The 18331-nt window shown below is 39.2% G+C and overlaps 1 protein-coding gene across 9 annotated transcripts in view; it reads left to right on the forward strand.

Moving 5' to 3' along the window:
* The window catches only part of nrg2a (neuregulin 2a), a 91700-nt gene that overhangs the window by 32624 nt on the left and 40745 nt on the right, over nt 1-18331 (forward strand). For 8 of the 9 annotated variants that reach the window (XM_026195924.1, XM_026195923.1, XM_026195916.1 and 5 more), the window contains exon 2: nt 17801-17969. In XM_026195924.1, coding sequence (XP_026051709.1) covers nt 17801-17969 — 169 coding nt within the window. Of the gene's footprint in view, nt 1-5876; nt 6495-17800; nt 17970-18331 lie in introns of those variants that run through there. The other variant, XM_026195922.1, reaches the window with a different exon arrangement.

Consider the following 18331-nt stretch of genomic DNA (forward strand, 5'->3'; position numbering starts at 1 on the left):
GCAACTATTGGCCATTTGAGCAGCTTGTCGAAATCAACAATCCATCTGTTTTCTTCACTTTATCCTTGCCTCTGCAGTGCCTCTCTACACCACGGCTGCCCTTGCTTCACCTCTCAGTCAAGTCAACAGGCGTTTGTTTAACGCAGGGATCTGCATCCCCTTACCTCCCACTCAGATCCACCATCTCCCCCCACACACAGACCATGCCCTAGGAGAAACATGCAGATCTAAACAACCAGATGGGTGTTTAAAACCATTAGGTCTCCAAAGATAAACTCACAAAGCTCGTGAAATGCCAGCAGTGTCTCGGGGCGGTGTATATGTGTGATGGTGTGCAGGTACAGCAGGAGGCTGGTAGAGGGGGAGGTGGGCTACACTTATCTGGTGTGATCTTTAAGGAAGTTAAGAGGGGGTGCAGCAAATTGGATAGATGGGACCTGGTGACGGTACAGGAGTAGGAGAGATCCAGAAGAGTCCAATCCAGGACTTTTAAGGGGGTGGCTTCATGTTCTTTTTATTTACTTTTAATGTCAGGGATCCCCACCCACCCGATCAGAGCAGCGAATGCCTAGGGGCAACCGATGTTGAGAAACAACAGATGCTATGTAATGGATAAAAAAGAGGAACGCTTAAGAACGGAGAGAGGGAAAAGGATGGAAAGAGACCTAAAGACAGAATAGAAGTGGGAAAGCAAGACCAGTAGCCCATTTTTGAGTATTGTCTCCTATATCTATTGTTTTAGTTTGAATGGCTGTTATTACATTGAGCAACACGTCCATGTCACACCACAGTCTTTAATTTCACCTTGAGCTAGAGGGCTTCGTGCTTCTTGCCAGGTGGGTGGTTCACAGCAAAAATAAAGCAGAACAAGTCGCTGATACACCCAATTTTTTCCCTTTCTTCTCCTTTTGTTCCACAACTCTTTGTAATAGCATATTGCAACATAGCACTGGTGGTATTGTATCACGTGATGTCAGCCCGCCCACCAGAAATGCTCAATACCTGTGTAAATGCAGCGCATTCACCTCTGCAGTATGGTAGGGCAATCTAATGCAGGAGCCTTACTGCATTTCTTGGAGGAAGCAATCTTTTAAGGGAGTTCCCCTCTGAATGAGCAGCAACTGTATTTGGATACCTGTAGATTTCACTGCATATGTATGTATACATGCATAGGTGCCGGAGAGAAGAGCACAGTTCAGGTAACAAGTCCCATCATGCCTGGTAACGAGGGTAGGGTGACCCACAAATCCCTCTCAGTGTTATTATTGTTGACAGATTCACTCACCGCAAAGAGCTGTCATGAGGGAAGCACTTCCACACATGAACACACACACTGTTTATGCCTACAATGTGACACTTTGATCTTCTCTAAAGTGGAGGTTACACTGCATGTGTTGAGACATGCCAGTTCCCGCCCCCTTGGTCTCACACACACACACACACACACACACTTCCACCAGGTAAATGATGACATGGCTCCAAGGAGGTTAGAGTCACGAGATGCCCCGTGGTGAGGTCTCAATTCCACAGAACGTGTTGTGACTCACTTCGTATGGCACGTAATCTTCCATATCCTCTGTCATGCTTTCAATCTTGTCAACATCTTTTTAATGTTCTAGTTTCTTCCAATCTTGCTTGGGTTTTGGCGTAACCCCAACCGTCTATCTTGTATTGATGAAATGTTACTCTACTCTGTGGTGGCGATGGAATTACAAAATGCCTCTATTTTTGGGATCAAGGTGCTGGTTCTATGATGTTTTTTTTTTTTTTTTGTGATGATGATAGGATACATTGTTGCATTATTATGAATAGAGGTTTGTTTACAGAATGACATCATGTCAGACAGATTTTGGTCTTGGTGAATCTTGCTCGATGAAAACGGTGATACAAGGTTGTTTGGAGGAAACCCTTATGAAGACACTTTTGATACTGTATCTCACGGCTCTTATCTGAGCTTTAGTGCCTTGCTTAGAGGCACAAAAATTCAACATTCAATTATACGGAGTTGAACCTGTAACACTGCCGCCAGCATTAATGTTATCTGGTCTTAGCGCTCACCCTTTGATTGAAGTGAAACATGTGACAGTCTTCTAAAATATTAATTCTTAAGCGTATAATCATTGTATGTTATTTCAAAATTGAATTTCATATGGTCCCTGACATGACATAACTTGTATGCTATGAAGCTCATAATTCATAGGAAACTTATCAGTGTTAGTCATAAAGGATAAAAGACTGAAATGAATTGTAATTAATTGTACTGTATGTGGAGCTTGTTTGCTGCACATTGTAGAATTCAGCCATGTTCTTCTACACTCTTTCATTACAATGCTGGTGTCATATAAATGGCAGTTGAACTGTTTTTCCAGTTTAACTTCTATTCCTTCCTAGTCATATTTTTTGGAGGGTGAAAGATGATGGAAATGGAGTGATGTTGACGCAGTGTTTTATTCATGATGGCCTCTGATATTTTCATCTCAAGAATCATGTGACTGGATTCCTGCCAACCAGTGTCCCAAGCTTTTGGATGGACCCTTAAAAACTGTCCATGTGGGACTGCTAGGTTTATTCCAGATTTATTCACATTTTATGTTTTTTCTTTCTTTCTTTTTATTATCCTTTCTCTCTTCCATCTTTTGTTCATTCATTCTTTTCGTCCTGTCTTTTTTTTCCCCTAACCTTTCCTTTTCCCTTACCTCCTTTCCTCCTCCCTTTTCCATCCTGCTTGTTTTCTTGCTATGGTTGCTTATTTTTTCATCCTTACACCCATTATATATTTTACCTTCCTTCCTTCCTTTCCATCCTTCCTTCCTTGTTTTCTTTTTAGGGGCCAGGCACTGAAGGTACGTACGCACTAGAGATGGAACAGAATAAAATCAATACTAGAGATGGAACAGAATAAAATCAAACTACTATATGGTTCTCCACACAAGGTTACATAACCACTCCTGTCGGGAGCCTGGTGAAGGGTGGCGTTTAAGGGACAGGGTGACGATCAAAATTAGGGGGAGGCCACCGACTCACCATAAGTGCTATATTTTACGAACGCTTTGAACAAATATCGTTATGAAACTCTGTATGTGTCTTCGGCACCATGCCCTGATGGTACTAAAAAAGTATTGACATTTCTAAAATTGCTAATGACATTTGTTTACATTAGCTCATTGTAATGAGGCTGATGTTGATAGATTCCTTGGATCATGCCGAGAACATTGATACCAATTTTGCCATAATTGACCAAACTTTCTGTCTGCCATTTTGATTCATGTTGAAAACCTACATTTTCAAATTCCTCCTAGACCAGGGGTTCTCAAAGTCTACACTGAAATGTTCAAATCTGAATTTTGTGTCAAAGGTCCGGACTGGAACAATTGGTTATTACAAAACTTGATTTTAATAAACATACATAGCATGCATAACAAATAAACATTAATTTGTTGAAAAAATAAAGTTCCCTTTGCATTCTATATTTTATCAAAAATGGTGCAAAAGTGGCAAAACAATTAATTTAATAGAGGTTGACTGATAAGAGTTTCTCTCTGGCCGATGTTGATATGAAATCAGGGTATCCAATGGCCAGTGATGCTGAATTTTATGGCTGATATGTTTGGAACGGTTTTCTCTTTTTTCCCCCTTTATCTTATAAAAGAGAGTTTGAGTAAATTATTATTACAGGGCACAAGATGGTAATAGTATTAGCCTAATTCATAGTAATAATACATGGCTCAAAACTTAAGCACCTAATCAAAACTGTTCTGAAACATGCTTTTTGTTTATGTTTGCTGACAGACCAGTGTTTCCCACAGACTTGCAAATGCAAATTCATTCTCTGCCAGCAGGAGGCGCTGTTGGAGCAGAAGCTATATAGCTGTTTCCCCGGTAACGACTGTAATCAAATTAGCTCTGTGCTAACAAATACTACTTTATCAGGCATTACAGGAAAGACGATGTCAATGAAAATGACATCGAAACTTTTCTGAAGACGGTCAGTTCTTTTCAAAAATACAGTCACATAAAAACACCTAAGCTGCGTTTTATTTTTTAAACATGCAGGGCTCAGTTTATTCAACTAAACATAAGCCTTTTGGAAAATCTATTTGTGGCAGTCAGTTTTGATATTGTGATGGGCTGTCACAAATAATTTAATGTATGGTAAACACTGGGCACTGCTATTAGTCAGATGACCATAATCTAAGTGATAATAAATATTTTTAAAAAGAAAAGAAAAAAATACTCATATTAGCGGTGAAATGTCACCCGTTTATGTCAAACGTCATACGCTCACTAGATGTCATGCCATGAAAGAAAAGATATATCTTGCCTGCACTTTCATTTTAGACAATCTCAAAAAAAAAAAAATGTAAAAAATAAATTATTTACAAGTTTAACATGCGTTTATCAAAGTAGGAAATATAATTAGTGCTCTTGAAAAACGAAATGGATGCGGGTCCTGAGTCTGAGAAGCACTGTCCTAAACCATTAGACCAATTTTCACCAAATTTGACTTGAATCATCATCTTTCATCACCAAACTGGCAAAAATGTATGGATTACGTGTCGATATACAAAGCAGTTTTTGTTTAGCATACCAATGAATTTGCTGGAAAGATGGAAAGAAAATTCCTATGTGCCATTGTTACCTCTCACTCACATCAGTTTAGTAACAGTGCTACCTATTGGTCATGAGTAGTAAACCATTCATTGGTCATGAGTAGTAAACCATTCAATGGTAATGAGTAGTAAACCATTCATTAACTATTAATTGTGAAATTTCCGAAAATGCTTATAATGTTTGATTGCATTAGCCTATTGTAATCAAACTGGTCTCAAACATTCCTTGGGTCATGCCGAGATCATAGAGACCCATTTTACCATAGTCGGCCAAACTTCCTGTCCGCCATTTTGATTTATGTTGAAAACATACTTTTTAAAAATCCTTCAAGACCGTTGGTCCGATTTTCACCCAAAATCAAGTCAGATCATTTTCAGAATGGGCAGACAAATACACAAAACTGTTTTTGTATAGCACCACAACAGATTTGAGACTTGATGCCAAACTGCATCTGAGGATGTATGTCTGCAAAGCTTTGACATATTGACACCAAACTCTGTGTGTGCCAGTGTCAATTAACAGAACACACCAGCATACAGCGATAAGCCATTAAATCATATTTTATTGTTTGTATTTATGATTTTTTTTTCAAGCCATTTTGACTAAAGTAATCTTTAAAATGGTTTTAATTAGCCTACTCATCGCTGCAGTTGGTCTGATGCTGGCTTCTTGTAGTGCTTGGCCCCGTAATTGCTGCTTGTAGCTATATTTTGTTTTCGTTTTTCTCTTTGTCTTTCTTTCTTTTTCTGTTGTCATGAAGAATATAGGATCCTTTTTTTACCGCCTTTTCTTAAATTCTTCCTCTATTATTTTCTAATAGCCTTCATATCATATCTATCATATGTTTCTTTCTTTCTTTCTTTCTTTCTTCCTTCCCTGAAAAAAAAGAAAAGAAACAGACAGAAACAAAAAGGAAATACGGGAATCTGTCTGTTTCCTTTCTTTTCTTTCTTTTGTTCTCTCTTTCTTTAATTATCCCCCTCTCTTGTACCTGCTGCACAGGCATTGGAGGTATAGCTTTGTGGCATTATGTTTTCTGTGCTCTCACTAGGTTCAGAGCCTGGGATTGCGTGCTCACTGCTGGGATTCCTGACGACACTAGCAGGGAGCGACACTATCAGAAACGTGTTATAACTCGTTTACAGTAGAGGATGAGAAAGAGAGCAGGAGAGGCAGAGAGGGACACTAAAGAGAGAGAGAACAGAAGAATTGTTTTGTGTCATGTCGCACATGCATAATTTTTTCAGATATCAAACATTGATATAAGGGTTTTGTCTCCAATAGTGCTAGAGCAGTGTGTGGGGGAGAGATCAGCCAGGGGTCAGCTTAACAGAACAGCTGAAGCTCCTGCTGCCCTGAGAATGCAGGACAGCGGTAGAAAGGGACAGAGCCAAGAGGTGCAGGTGAGCCAGGAATGCCTTAGCACTGTGTTGTCTCCAAGCACCAGCTCCAGGGCCCGGAAGACACTGAAAGATCTGAAAGATCCAGACAGTGAATAGTTAATTGCTTGACATGGATGGGAAATGCCTCCCTTTGCTCCCTCCCTTTCTTCCCCTCCCCTTCTCTCTCCCTCTCTCTCTTTTCCACTGTCTTCGCTTCTCTATTTTCTCTCTCTCTCTTTCACCATGCTGCAAGTAGGTGTTTCTTGTGTGATGTGAGAGAGTGAGTGTATATAGGAGCCCAAACTCTCTGACAAGTTCAGAGTCTCAAGTGCGCCAGTCACACTCCCCATAGGACTACTTGTATTTCCTTTCCATTGTGGATTTACATTTTTCACTCTTGTTTTGGTACTGGCACAATGTCAGAGGGTAAGAAGAGGGAACGGAATGGGAAAAAAAGAGGAGGAAAGAAAGGACGCAAGGAGTACATAGATCCCACTGAAGGTAAATAGAAAACATATGCAAGGTGTGTGTGACTGTGGCAGGAGGGGGTTCTGGGGTGTGAGACGTGAAAGAATCTCTTTCGCTGTCTTGTCAAAGCTTGCTGCATGTGTTTGTCACACAGGTGGACTTCCTAAAGCAGTCAACGTGTAGCAGCATATCTAGCCTTTGTGGCGTAGGTACACAATTGTTGCATTAATATGTGTTTTGCGTGCAAGCGAAAGCCCTAAACTCCTACTCCAGTTTCTTATGTCACAAGCGCTAACGGCTTTTCCCAGCACTCTCAACTACACCACTCACCTGATTTCTGCATATTGTCGCCTAACGAGCCTGCATTGCTGCCGAGATTCGGCTCAGTTGTGAGCTGCCTCCCATAGGCTCTCATTCCTCAAGTACTTTTAAAGGACTTGTTCACATTTCTGTGCCGGTGTTAAGTCTCTACTCTTCTGCAAGTGGCTGCCACACGGTTTCTCCACTGGATTGCACTTCAGGGAGATGGTTGTTGCTGTGAAACCTTTTTAAACTTCATGGCTTAGATTGTCTTGAATGGGGGCTGAAGATCATAAGCACCTTCTCCTTCACTCTAAACTGCTGCAAGTCATGGCTTGTCACTGCAGTCTGTAACTGAGGTCAAGGAGGGAGACACAGTGGGAAAGTCACATACCCTATTGCGCTAGTTTATGATGGGATGATTCACCCTTTTCATAGATGGCTCCCATCTTTCCCCTGTTCCCAGGGGCATTATATCCCTTCCAGGTGGCAAAGGTCTCAAAGATTTTTTGAGTGAAATGTATTGGCAAAGGTCTCAAAGATTTTTTGAGTGAAATGTATTTTATTTAAGTTGCACATTGTAAAAAAAAATAGATTGTATAAAACGCTGTAACTGAAGCCACCCATTCACATGTCTAAATATATTCAGTCCATGCAAATTTACTCTAAACCTCACAATTCTGTCATTAGTCCATGATCAAAAAACGAACTATTTTCTAGTGTGTACTAAAGGAGCTATTAGGAATTGTCAAAGCTGCTCTTTTTAATCCAACCAATATGCATTAATTCTGGTTGTCAGTTCAGTTTAAAAAGAAATTGATGGTATGTTAAGTCGGGATTCAAACCTGAGTCTCCATTCAGAGTTCCTTAGGAGATTCACCTTGGTATGAAACTCCTCAATTACATTACCGGGTGTAGACAAGGAGGCACAGTTTTGTGTCTTTCTATCTCCAATACCTTCTACCCCCCACTTCTCATTCATTTACAGACATGTCTGAGTCTTTCAGTGTCCGATCTCTCGAGGTTGGTGTTCCATACCCTGTGTGCCCCGAGGCTTGATCTGAAGGGGACTCCGAAAGAGAGAGTATTGTGTTGCCTAGCTTTTATGCGGTCCCAGTTTCTGTTGTTTAACACGCTTGACCTCACAATACTAACACAGGTGTAATTTAACATAGTGTGCTTGTGCTTGTACTTGTGTAAAACATAACATTGTATAGACTGTGGTTTTCTCACCTGCCTGTGACCACAGATATACGTAAAAGTGTGTGTGATGTGGTACAGAAGAACAGTTTCTCAGGGCGAAGTTAATCACCTGTGCTGGGTCTACGGAAACAAAGCGGAGCTCTGAAAAAAAAAAAAAAAAAGTGTCCAGGAGAAGTTTTAGACAGTGCCTCTTGAGAAAGATATTTGTTAACCCTGTGTGTAGCGGTGTTACTCTGGTTTAGTTTACACTATACCTTCTTGCTAAATTTAACCGGGTCCTGATTTAGCTCAGTTCTGATTTTGAAATGACATGAAAGAAAAGCGGGAATCATGAGTGACTTAACAAAGTGCTTACGGAATCACAGAATACGGATGGCATGCCAGAAATGGCATGCTTTACACTGTGATCTATTTAAAAAACAACCAAAAGGACTATAAACTATACACACATTTTTGAAGTGATTGATTGTGCTAACATACGGCTATATTTGGCATACGCGCAATGAAACCAATTGCCAGGACCACACATGCATATGGCTTTCTGTCATTGTGTCTGAGTGATAAACCGCATTTTTATTTTATACACCAGAATATCTGGAAATCGTGTTTCTGGATATGTCGACACAGATATCCTGCTCAGTTTTTTTTTTTGACTGTGAGCTCTACATAACAGTTGATTTTATTTAGTCTTTAAAAATATTTGTGGCAAGATAGGAACTGCTGAGACCTGAGCACGTTCTACATTTTCTCTTCAGGTCTCTTCAGATTTTCAGTGATAATTTTAAAGTTGGTCTTATCTTGTTTATATTACGTGTTTAAGGGAGGAAGAGGGAAACATAACAGGGGTTTTATGTGATGAATCATATATTTACATATGATTCTTATTTTGGATATTATAACTCTGGTGAATCTTATCTGATCGGGAACATACGGGCGACACGTTGGCCATGGCTGTTCATGACGGTTGAATCACACATCTTGTTAAGCCGCAAGAGAGAGCACAATATCTCCTCAGGCTATGGATATTTAATGTTCCTCAAAAACAGGCTTTGCTATCTATAACAATGAGTACATGTGAATCGTGTGTGCGTGTGGGTAAGAGCTGGAACATGCTACTTGTACAAAAGGTATATCCCCATGTGAGGAAATATACTGGACATGTTGGGGATTCCCATGACAGGACGTTTTTGCTTTGCATTGTTTATTTGTGTACCATTTTAGCATTCAGAAGTGTTTCTGTTTCTAAAATGGATGAGGATGTTAAAGTATTTTAGGATCATGTTTGGCACAAAAGAAGGAGCACCTTCTTTACTTGTAAAGTAAGCATTTTGTCAAAATTGTTCAGATTTGAGGGATAAATTTAAGTACATGATCTTGTCACTTTTTTGTGTGGTAGTTCAGTACATATAGAATTTTGTTCAATAACCTTTTAAATGCATTGTTTCAAAATCAACTGACTGCATTGACATTTCAGCATAAACGGCATTTCTTTAATGTAAATTTGGTTTAGTATAGATAACTCCTTGTGAAGTTATTCATGTTATTTTGGGAGGAGTTCGCCAATCTAATCTTCCAGTTAATATCCAAGTATAAAAACCAGTCTCTTAACTCTTCCATTGTTAGTTCTTGCATCCCTCCTCCTCCCCATCTCCACCTTTTTATACATATTTATCTTTCTGTCTATAGAGGGCGTTAGCGGAGCTCGAGTAGAATAGTCTCTCTGAGCCCTCCTCTGCAAACATCAAGTCAAATCTGTTTACCACTAATGTTAAGATTATATAGGCACAAACTCGTGGAATCAGTTTTGGGGGTAATGCATTACAAGTAACGTGAAATTTGTAATCAGATTACATTAAATTTTTTCAAGTAACTATTTAAGTAACTATATTTAATTTACAAGAAAATATCGGAATCAAATTTTTTTAAATGTAATTTTAAATTCCGTCTTTTAAAATACTTTGTTTTCCTATTTATTGACTGACCGCTCTCTCTCTTGAGAGGCGTTTTATGCGCATAATGTAAACATTATGGTTGCTGTAGATCTAGACTAAATGTGAACATGCATTTACTCATCTCTCTTGCACTCAAAATTATATATATATATATATATATATATATATATATATATATATATATATATATATATTAAAAAAAAAAACAGTGAAAGACAAACTCAGAATATGACGCAAACCTGCAATAATTAAATGTTAAATAACACAAATATCCTGTAAGTACTTAATTCCAATTTGTTAACCAGTGTCTTTGCTGCTGACCTTCGATGATCCAATTTAACAATATGAATAAGCAAAAATGGCTTTAGGTAAACACTGCTTTTGTTGAATTCATATCACATGTGTTCGATTGCTGAAGTAAAAGTGTTGAACTGCAATACATCAGCACATCAGACGGGTCTGTTTTATGCCGTTTACTTATTTTACTTTTGATGTAAATGTACTTTTACGTTTGCCAAAAATATAACTTTTTTTTATATTAAAACAAACAAACAAGCCCAGCCCAGATGAGACAAAGTAATGCAAAAGTAATGTAACACATAGCAAATAGTAATGCAATTACCGTATTTTCCGGACTATAAGTCACACTTTTTTCATAGTTTGGCTGGTCCTGCGACTTATATTCAGGTGCGACTTATTTATCAAAATTAATTTGACATGAACCGAGAAATGAACCAAGAGAAATGAACCAATATAAAACATTAACGTCTACAGCCGCCAGAGGGCGCTCTATGCTCCTCAGTGCTCCTGTAGTCTACACTGAAAACATAGAGCGCTTGGTTCTTGGTTAAAAATAAATGCGACTTATAGTCCAGTGCGACTTATATATGTTTTTTTCATCATCATGACGTATTTTTGGACTGCTGCGACTTATACTCAGGTGCGACTTATAGTCCGAAAAATACGGTAGTTACTTTTTTGGGGTATAAAGCAATATTGTTATACATTACTTTTAAAAGTAACGTTCCCTAACACTGATCCTTATTCACCAAACTTTATTTGTTTAGTGAGATAAATGTCAAACTATTACTGATGGGATATAAAATTGTATTACAGTGTTGAATTAGGCAGCAGAATATTAAATGTTGATCAAATGACGAAGAACAGGCACAATTGTGTTGTCTGCATTTCAAAGCACATTTCCATATGTCTGCATCCCAGTTGTGCAAGAATGCAGTACAGTACCGGTAAATTATGCCAATCTGTGGTGGTTTTCTGCATCCTCTGGAGGGGAAAAGACCTTGTGCCATGCAGTATATGTTCACCACTGAATTTTTGCATAAAATATTTGCGTAATTCCTTGAGTGAGCCAGGTGCTTAAACAGCAGATGATGCTTGCCGTTCCTTCTTACTGAATTCCCCCAGAATATTTATTCAGTATGTTAGCGATTACTTTAGCATTGTCATATGAAAGGAAAAATAAAGAGCCAAATTCCATTTCACAAGGATCTTTCTCTGTTGTGAAATATGTCTTGATGAATTGAGGTTTATGTGGCTGTTTTATACCAAGCACATGCTTGCTCAATTGCAGTTGAGGTTGCAACTCTATTTTAACAGCAGTTTCATAATGATATGCAAAGCTGTTTGATATTATTTAATGTACTCACTTTGCCAAAAAAACTTAGAAAGAGAAAAAGACTTTAACACACACACGTATAATCAGTATGGATGAAAGGGGTTTGCTTTTTTAGTTTTTTTAAAACCGAAAGCAACTGCAATAAGGAAATATCTTATTAATAACAATAATGATAACAACTATACATACACACACATATATATATATATATATATATATATAGTATAACACTAGTTACATTTATGTTGGCTGATTTTCTTCAGGACTTTCATCAGAAACTATATTTCCTAAAACATAGCTGTATAATAATGCTTAAAACTAAAAAAAATAAATAAAAAAAAATAAATAGGGGATTGTTTTTGAATCAAAAACATACACATGCCACACACCCGTGTGTAAAACATAAACCTTCAGCACAATGTTGCACCTTATTCTGACAGCTATTGCGTGAGGAATTTTCTTGGAATACTGAAACTATGTATCCAAACAAGATATGTGTCATAACATGAAAGTGTAAATAAACGTTCGCTTCCTTGGAAACAGCGGGAAGGCGAAATAACTGTGATTTGTGCCGAGGCTTGATAGCGAAGATTGTGCGGTTTATAGTTTTTTTTTCCATAATCCTCTCCTTTCTCCTAACCACAGGATGATTTCGCCAGCTTAAACTGAGCTTTGGCACTGTCCCTCAGGTTATGCATTTCCAAGCCACTTCTGAATTACAGGCAGGGCCACTGAGACAGTGTCATGCGTCTTGTAAAAGTGTGACAGTTGTGTTAGAGCTTTGATGAAATACGCTACCTGAGGGGTGGTATGGAGAAATAATCTACATGCTCAGGAAGTGCAAACAAACTGTAGCAGAAGCCGCATTGCTGTTAAGTGAGTAATAAACGCTAAGAATAATGGTTTTCCATCCCTGTTGGTTATTATTCAAGCTGCGTAGTGCTTTATTCTTCTTCAAATTGAGACATGATAATGCTTGATATATCACGCACATGTGGCATTAGTTATGACTTGCCATTTAAGTATGATCTGACGGTTTTCAGCGCCTAGTTTAATAAACCCCATACATCTGTTTGATCTTCTTTATGAGGTTGAATACTCTAGAATGACTCTGTCATGGAGCATGACTGTATTAAGCTCAGAGTATTACTCTGGAGTTGGGAAAACATGAAGCGTACAAATCAGACACCCCACCCTTCTTATCTGAACAAGTATCACCCTGCATTTACAAAAGCAACTCGGAACAAGATGCCTCATGTCAGTCATTCTCCACAGAACCATCACATACATGTCATATGCATAACTGCGACCTCCTCAACACCCGATTCGGCCCCTAAGGAACCTACTTAGGTGTTATGCTCAAGTATGCATCAGTTACTCACACTTTCTTCAGTAAAGTCACATTAACGAGTGCAGTGTGTAATGCAAAACACACACTTGAATTCGGCTTGAATTCAACATAAGCTGTGTTGCACAAAACAGTCAATCCAAATTCATGCTGAGTAATGATGCAGGTGCCCTGAGCTAAGGGTGAGAAAAAAAGGCCTTAGGCCTTACATAATAAAATTGGTTTAGTTCTCATAAAGGCTCAGACAACAACATTTTCAGTTTGTTTTTTCATGTGACTTTCTGTTGAGTATCATGAAATCCAACTCCAAAGACATTTTCTTTTTTTCACAGTCAGTGTTGATGTTTGTTTCGTCATTAAACATCTTTAACTTTTCTGTTTAATTAAAAGAAAACTGTGCTTATTGACTTCAAGAGGTTTTCAGGCGATTAATCAGTATGGTTTCATTCAGCACAAATATACAGGGAGATTAAAGTGTCTTTAAATATTTGTACAAAGAATCGCGTTGCTGGCACACTGTATCCCATCAGTCTAATGGCCTCTGAGGGGTAACGACAGCAGAGAGCATTAAATGGTGTGGAGCAGAACCACATCGAACGGACACTTGGCGGTTTTTCTGAGAGAATGCGCATCACTAGAGGCTGTCATGGGAAACCTGAGACGTTATTCGACTGACAGTACAATCCAAACATTGTGCCAGAGACTGTCATGTTACTTCGAGCTACGCAACATCAGAACAGACTGCATCATTCAGCCATGAAAGCAGACGTTCGGATAAAACGGCTGCCTTTACTGGGACAGAAGTGGGACAGTAGTTCCAAAATTAGGATGACTGTTGGTTATTTAAAAAAAACCTCTGTCAAGATTCTAATTGATGTTAATGCTTTTGTGTTTATTTTTTGATGCTTGCCATCGTTTGCAATAAAAGCTTAAGGCTTTAATTGGGTATTGATCAGGTGCGTTTTCAAGTAATAAAGAGACAGCCATTGTAAAAGTGTTAAGTGCCTCCATGGATTCACTTTGGGAAGGCCCAAAGAGTTACATCAACTCCTGCCCAAGCCTTGGGGCAGCATGCACCCTTCTCTCATCCAGGACAGTACGGTACAGCCAAAAAGCATCGCCCAGTTCTGCCCTTTGGATGTGGAACCGCAACTCTTTGAAGCCTTGTGATTGCTGTCTGAGTCTACATTAATCGCATGATGCATTTCCTGAGTGACTATGCATGACAGCGTCTGGGCATGTGGCGGCCCACATGTAAATTCACCTCCTTTCAGCGCTGTTGTACTCCACTCTGTCGGTGTTTTGACTGTTGTCTTAGATTGGGTGTCTCTTTAGGCTTTATCAAGGCATCATTTCAAAATATGTGTTAAAGACAAGCTAAGTCTCTCTGCTTTCTTCTCGAACATTGGTGGTCTGACGACATGCGTTTTCAAAACAAATATATTCAAGGTCATTTTCTAATTCTAGAAGATTGATTGGGACTTAAAGTCTCTGGATTGGATTTTGTTCTGTAGAGTAAGTTTAGCTAATAAGTTATAAGATGAAGTCACCAAATCGTGAATAATAACAACCCTAATTTCTAGGATTTCCTTGAATAGTGAGACAAATACTGTTGATTTGAAACAAAGTAGTTAATTTAGACTACTAATGTGGTCATTATCTTTTTACATTTATAACTAATTGTTTTTTTATTTAGAGCAGTAGACTATTTTTGGCACAAAACAATGCTTGAACAATCAAATAAAAGACAAACAACTATAAACTCGAATACACACTACTTTATTATTACTTTATATTACTTTAGTATGAACCGAACTGAAATCTCCAACGCTTCCTATCAAAGAGAGAGAAACATTTAGGGCCCTATTTTAACGATCTGAAACGCAAGTGTCAAAGCGCGAAGCGCAAGTAACTTTGTGGGCGGGTCTCGGCGCTCTTGCTATTTTCCAGGCGGGATAAATGGCTCTTGCGCCCGGCGCAAATCTAAAATGGGTTGGTCTGAAGCAGCTTCATTATTCATAGGTGTGGTTTGGGCGTAACGTGAAATAAACCAATCAGAGCGTCATCCAACATTCCCTTTAAAAGCAGGTGCGCAAGTTCCATTATGGATTGCTATTATTATGGCGTATTTACCAGGCGCACGCCAGGAGCGGTTTACAGCCGAGGAGACTGATGTTCTTGTAAGAGCAGTGAAAGACAGAGAAGTTGTGTTGTATGGGGATGGGAGAAACCCACCCAAAATAGCGTCGGTTAAACAGGCGTGGGAGGAAATAGCCACAATTGTTTCATCGATTTTTTTTCCTGGTTCTTGACGGACAAACCAATTTGTCAGATGTCCTTAAATACATATATGACCTCAAACAGGTCTGATCCTTAATTACTACAATTAGCCTGAATAATTTGTAAGCTAGATTTATGCCTATTTTTTCACATCTTCGTGGCACACCACAATGATTTCCGTCATCTCATGTGTTAATATTTTTTTTTAAGTGTAAAGATTACATGAGCAAAGTGTATGCGCGTTGTGCACGCTATACATTATGGTCAAGCATGCGCCCTTAAAATAGCATAATGAACAACGCGCAACGCGCCACTGACTTTAGACTAGTTTTTTTCTGGTCAGTGGCGCAATTGTTTAATGGTACAGCAAAATAGCACCAGGGATTGTTTGCGCCGGAACACGCCTCCTTTTTTGCGCTGAACCGCCCAGGGAGCGCAAGTTCATTCACTAGTTTAGCGACGTGCTTCTGTGGAGGGAAAAGCGCGCTTTGCGCGGGTGCAAAATAGGAATGACACATGCGTCGGTGTACAAAGTCAATTGCGCTGGGTGCAAGATAGGGCCCTTAGAGTTGTAGCGTTTTGAATCCGATTTGAATCCGACGTATTAACACTTTGACAGAACTACTTAGTATGAGCCAATTCACTAAAATGAATCAGCCATTCTTATGCTTTATGGCATTGAGAGAGATCTTTAGCGCAAACAAATTCACTTGAATGAATTGGACATATAAAAGCTTCGACAGAGAGGACTGCCTAAACCAATTCTCTAAAAATGAATCTGACTTTCGAACACTAAACATGAGAAAGGACCATTTAGGAGAGCACATCTGTTTATTTCCTCAGTTTGTGCGCAACACAACACGACATTTAAAGGGGGGGTGAAATGCTCGTTTTCACTCAATATCCTGTTAATCTTGAGTACCTATAGAGTAATACTGCATCCTTTATAACTCCAAAAAGTCTTTAATTTTATTATATTCATAAGAGAAAGATAGTCTGTACCGATTTTTCCTGGAAAAACACGACCGGCTGGAGGCGTGACGTGTGGGCGGAGCTAAAGAATCACGAGCGCCAGTAGGCTTTTGTGTTGAGAGCATGTGGAAACTGTGACATTACCGTGAGGGAAAAACCATCATCCAAAACAAACCATGGCTTACAGTCAGATTCAGCCGTTTATTTATGATCCAGAATCAGATCCCGAGGCTGAAACTGAATGAGAGCAGCAGCAGCAACGGCTCGCTCCGAGTGGGGCTCGAACCCGGGTCTCCGGCATGGGAGGCGGACGCACTAACAAGGAGGCAGAGAAATTTGAAGCAGTTTTACTCACCGCCTGCGGTTCCAACACACGATCGTGACCCTTTTTCGTTGGGATTGCATCATCCTTTAGAAATAAACTATACGCAAATCCGTCGTCAATCTGGGCCTTGTTTGTAAAACAAGCATCTTCGAAATGCAGGGAAGAAACACAAACACTTGCACAACTCCATTGATGCTCTGTAAAAATAAACTCCATCCACTGGTCCCTTAATGCTGTTGTTTTTGGTAATCTGTGCAGGGTTGTCTTGCCCTGGCAACCAAAAACACACTTCTTTTGTGAATTTTCGCGACGCTCTCGCTCTGATCAGTGAATCGCTCTTATCAGTGAAATGTCTCTGCTGTGCTCTGCTATACGGGAGCGCCCGCTCTTCCGGCAGAAGTGCCTTAGGACCCATATAAGGAAATTCCGCTCCATCTAATGTCACACAGAACCATACTAGAAAAAAACTTTCCGAAACTTGTGACAAACCGGAAGGAGTATTTTGGGAACAAAAATACTCCTTCAAACGTACAACTTAATTTTTGAAACTTTGTCCATGTTTAGCATGGGAATCCAACTCTTTAACAGTGTAAAAAACTCAGTATACATGAAATAGCATTTCACCCCCCCTTTAAAAATATGTTTAGGCTAGTGCTTTGTCAAGTAACACTGCTACTTTGTTTATTAAAAATTAACTTGTTACTCGGAAACCTTAAAAAAAAAACTATGCATATGTAATGTTAAAAAGATAGTTCATCTCAAAATTCTAATTCTGAGAAGAATTTTGATAACCAAACAGGTGACAGTAGTATTTATTTTTAAATATTATGGAAGTCAATCGCTACCGTCAACTGTTTGTTTAACATTCATCAAATTGTCTTCTGTATTTATACAAGTGGAGGGTAAGTAAATGATGAAAGTATTTTCATTTTTTTGGATGAACTATAACTTTAAGCTAGTAGTGCTGCTGCTAGTGTAGTTAGTTAACTCCCTATACTGCATATGAATTCTGTTCTTAATTTCAGCATGTCCACGTGTGTGGTTGAGTTCATAAAAGGGAAGTGGAGCACAAAATGCAGCTGTAAATGTGCTGCATTGATCCCTGAGAGCAGCAAGAGCTCAGAGCTGAAATGAAGAGAGAACTGCCTCACACTGCCAGTGTCTCTGGTGACATCATCTGGCCAGCTAAAAGACTTTTCTGGATTTTTCTCTCTCTGCGTCCCTCCCTTATTTTCTGCTCCATCACTGCATCAACCCTACTTCATGTTGATTTTAAATTAAGTTCTTATAACACAATATTCTTTCTTTCTCCCTGTTGTTCAGATGCTCCTCCCTCACTGAGGCGCATGAAAAATCCTGTGTTGGTGAACGAAGGAAGCAAGCTGATTGTGAGGTGTGAGGCCTACGGCAAACCCACCCCGGAGTACAAGTGGTACAAAGATGGCACTGAACTGAAGAAGAGCAAACAGATCAAAATTTCCAAGAAAGGCAGGTGAGTCAGCAAGTCCACTGGCACACACCAGCAGAACCCAACCTCCAGTTCTAGACATTTAGCAGACGTTCTAAGTGTAGATCGTGACCTTCACATAAGTCAAGAGCTTTATCCTTATGGGCAGTGTACTAAAGACTGCCAGTGCCCTTGTAATTAATGTGAAGTGTTTCAGCATGCATGTCTATTATATTGTTAATGACACGATTAAAGAAATAGGTCACCAAAAATGAAAACTTTGCTTAAAACAGGGTTATTTGTTTAAAATGATCTCGGCCGTTATAAGTTGGTCTCCCTCATCTGATGGGAAAGCTGGTTTCCCAACATGTGGGTTCAAAGATTCTCTAAAATATAATTACTTAAAA

The sequence above is a fragment of the Carassius auratus genome, chromosome 21 (genome assembly GCF_003368295.1).
Source record: "Carassius auratus strain Wakin chromosome 21, ASM336829v1, whole genome shotgun sequence".
In the NCBI taxonomy this organism is placed as follows: domain Eukaryota; kingdom Metazoa; phylum Chordata; class Actinopteri; order Cypriniformes; family Cyprinidae; genus Carassius; species Carassius auratus.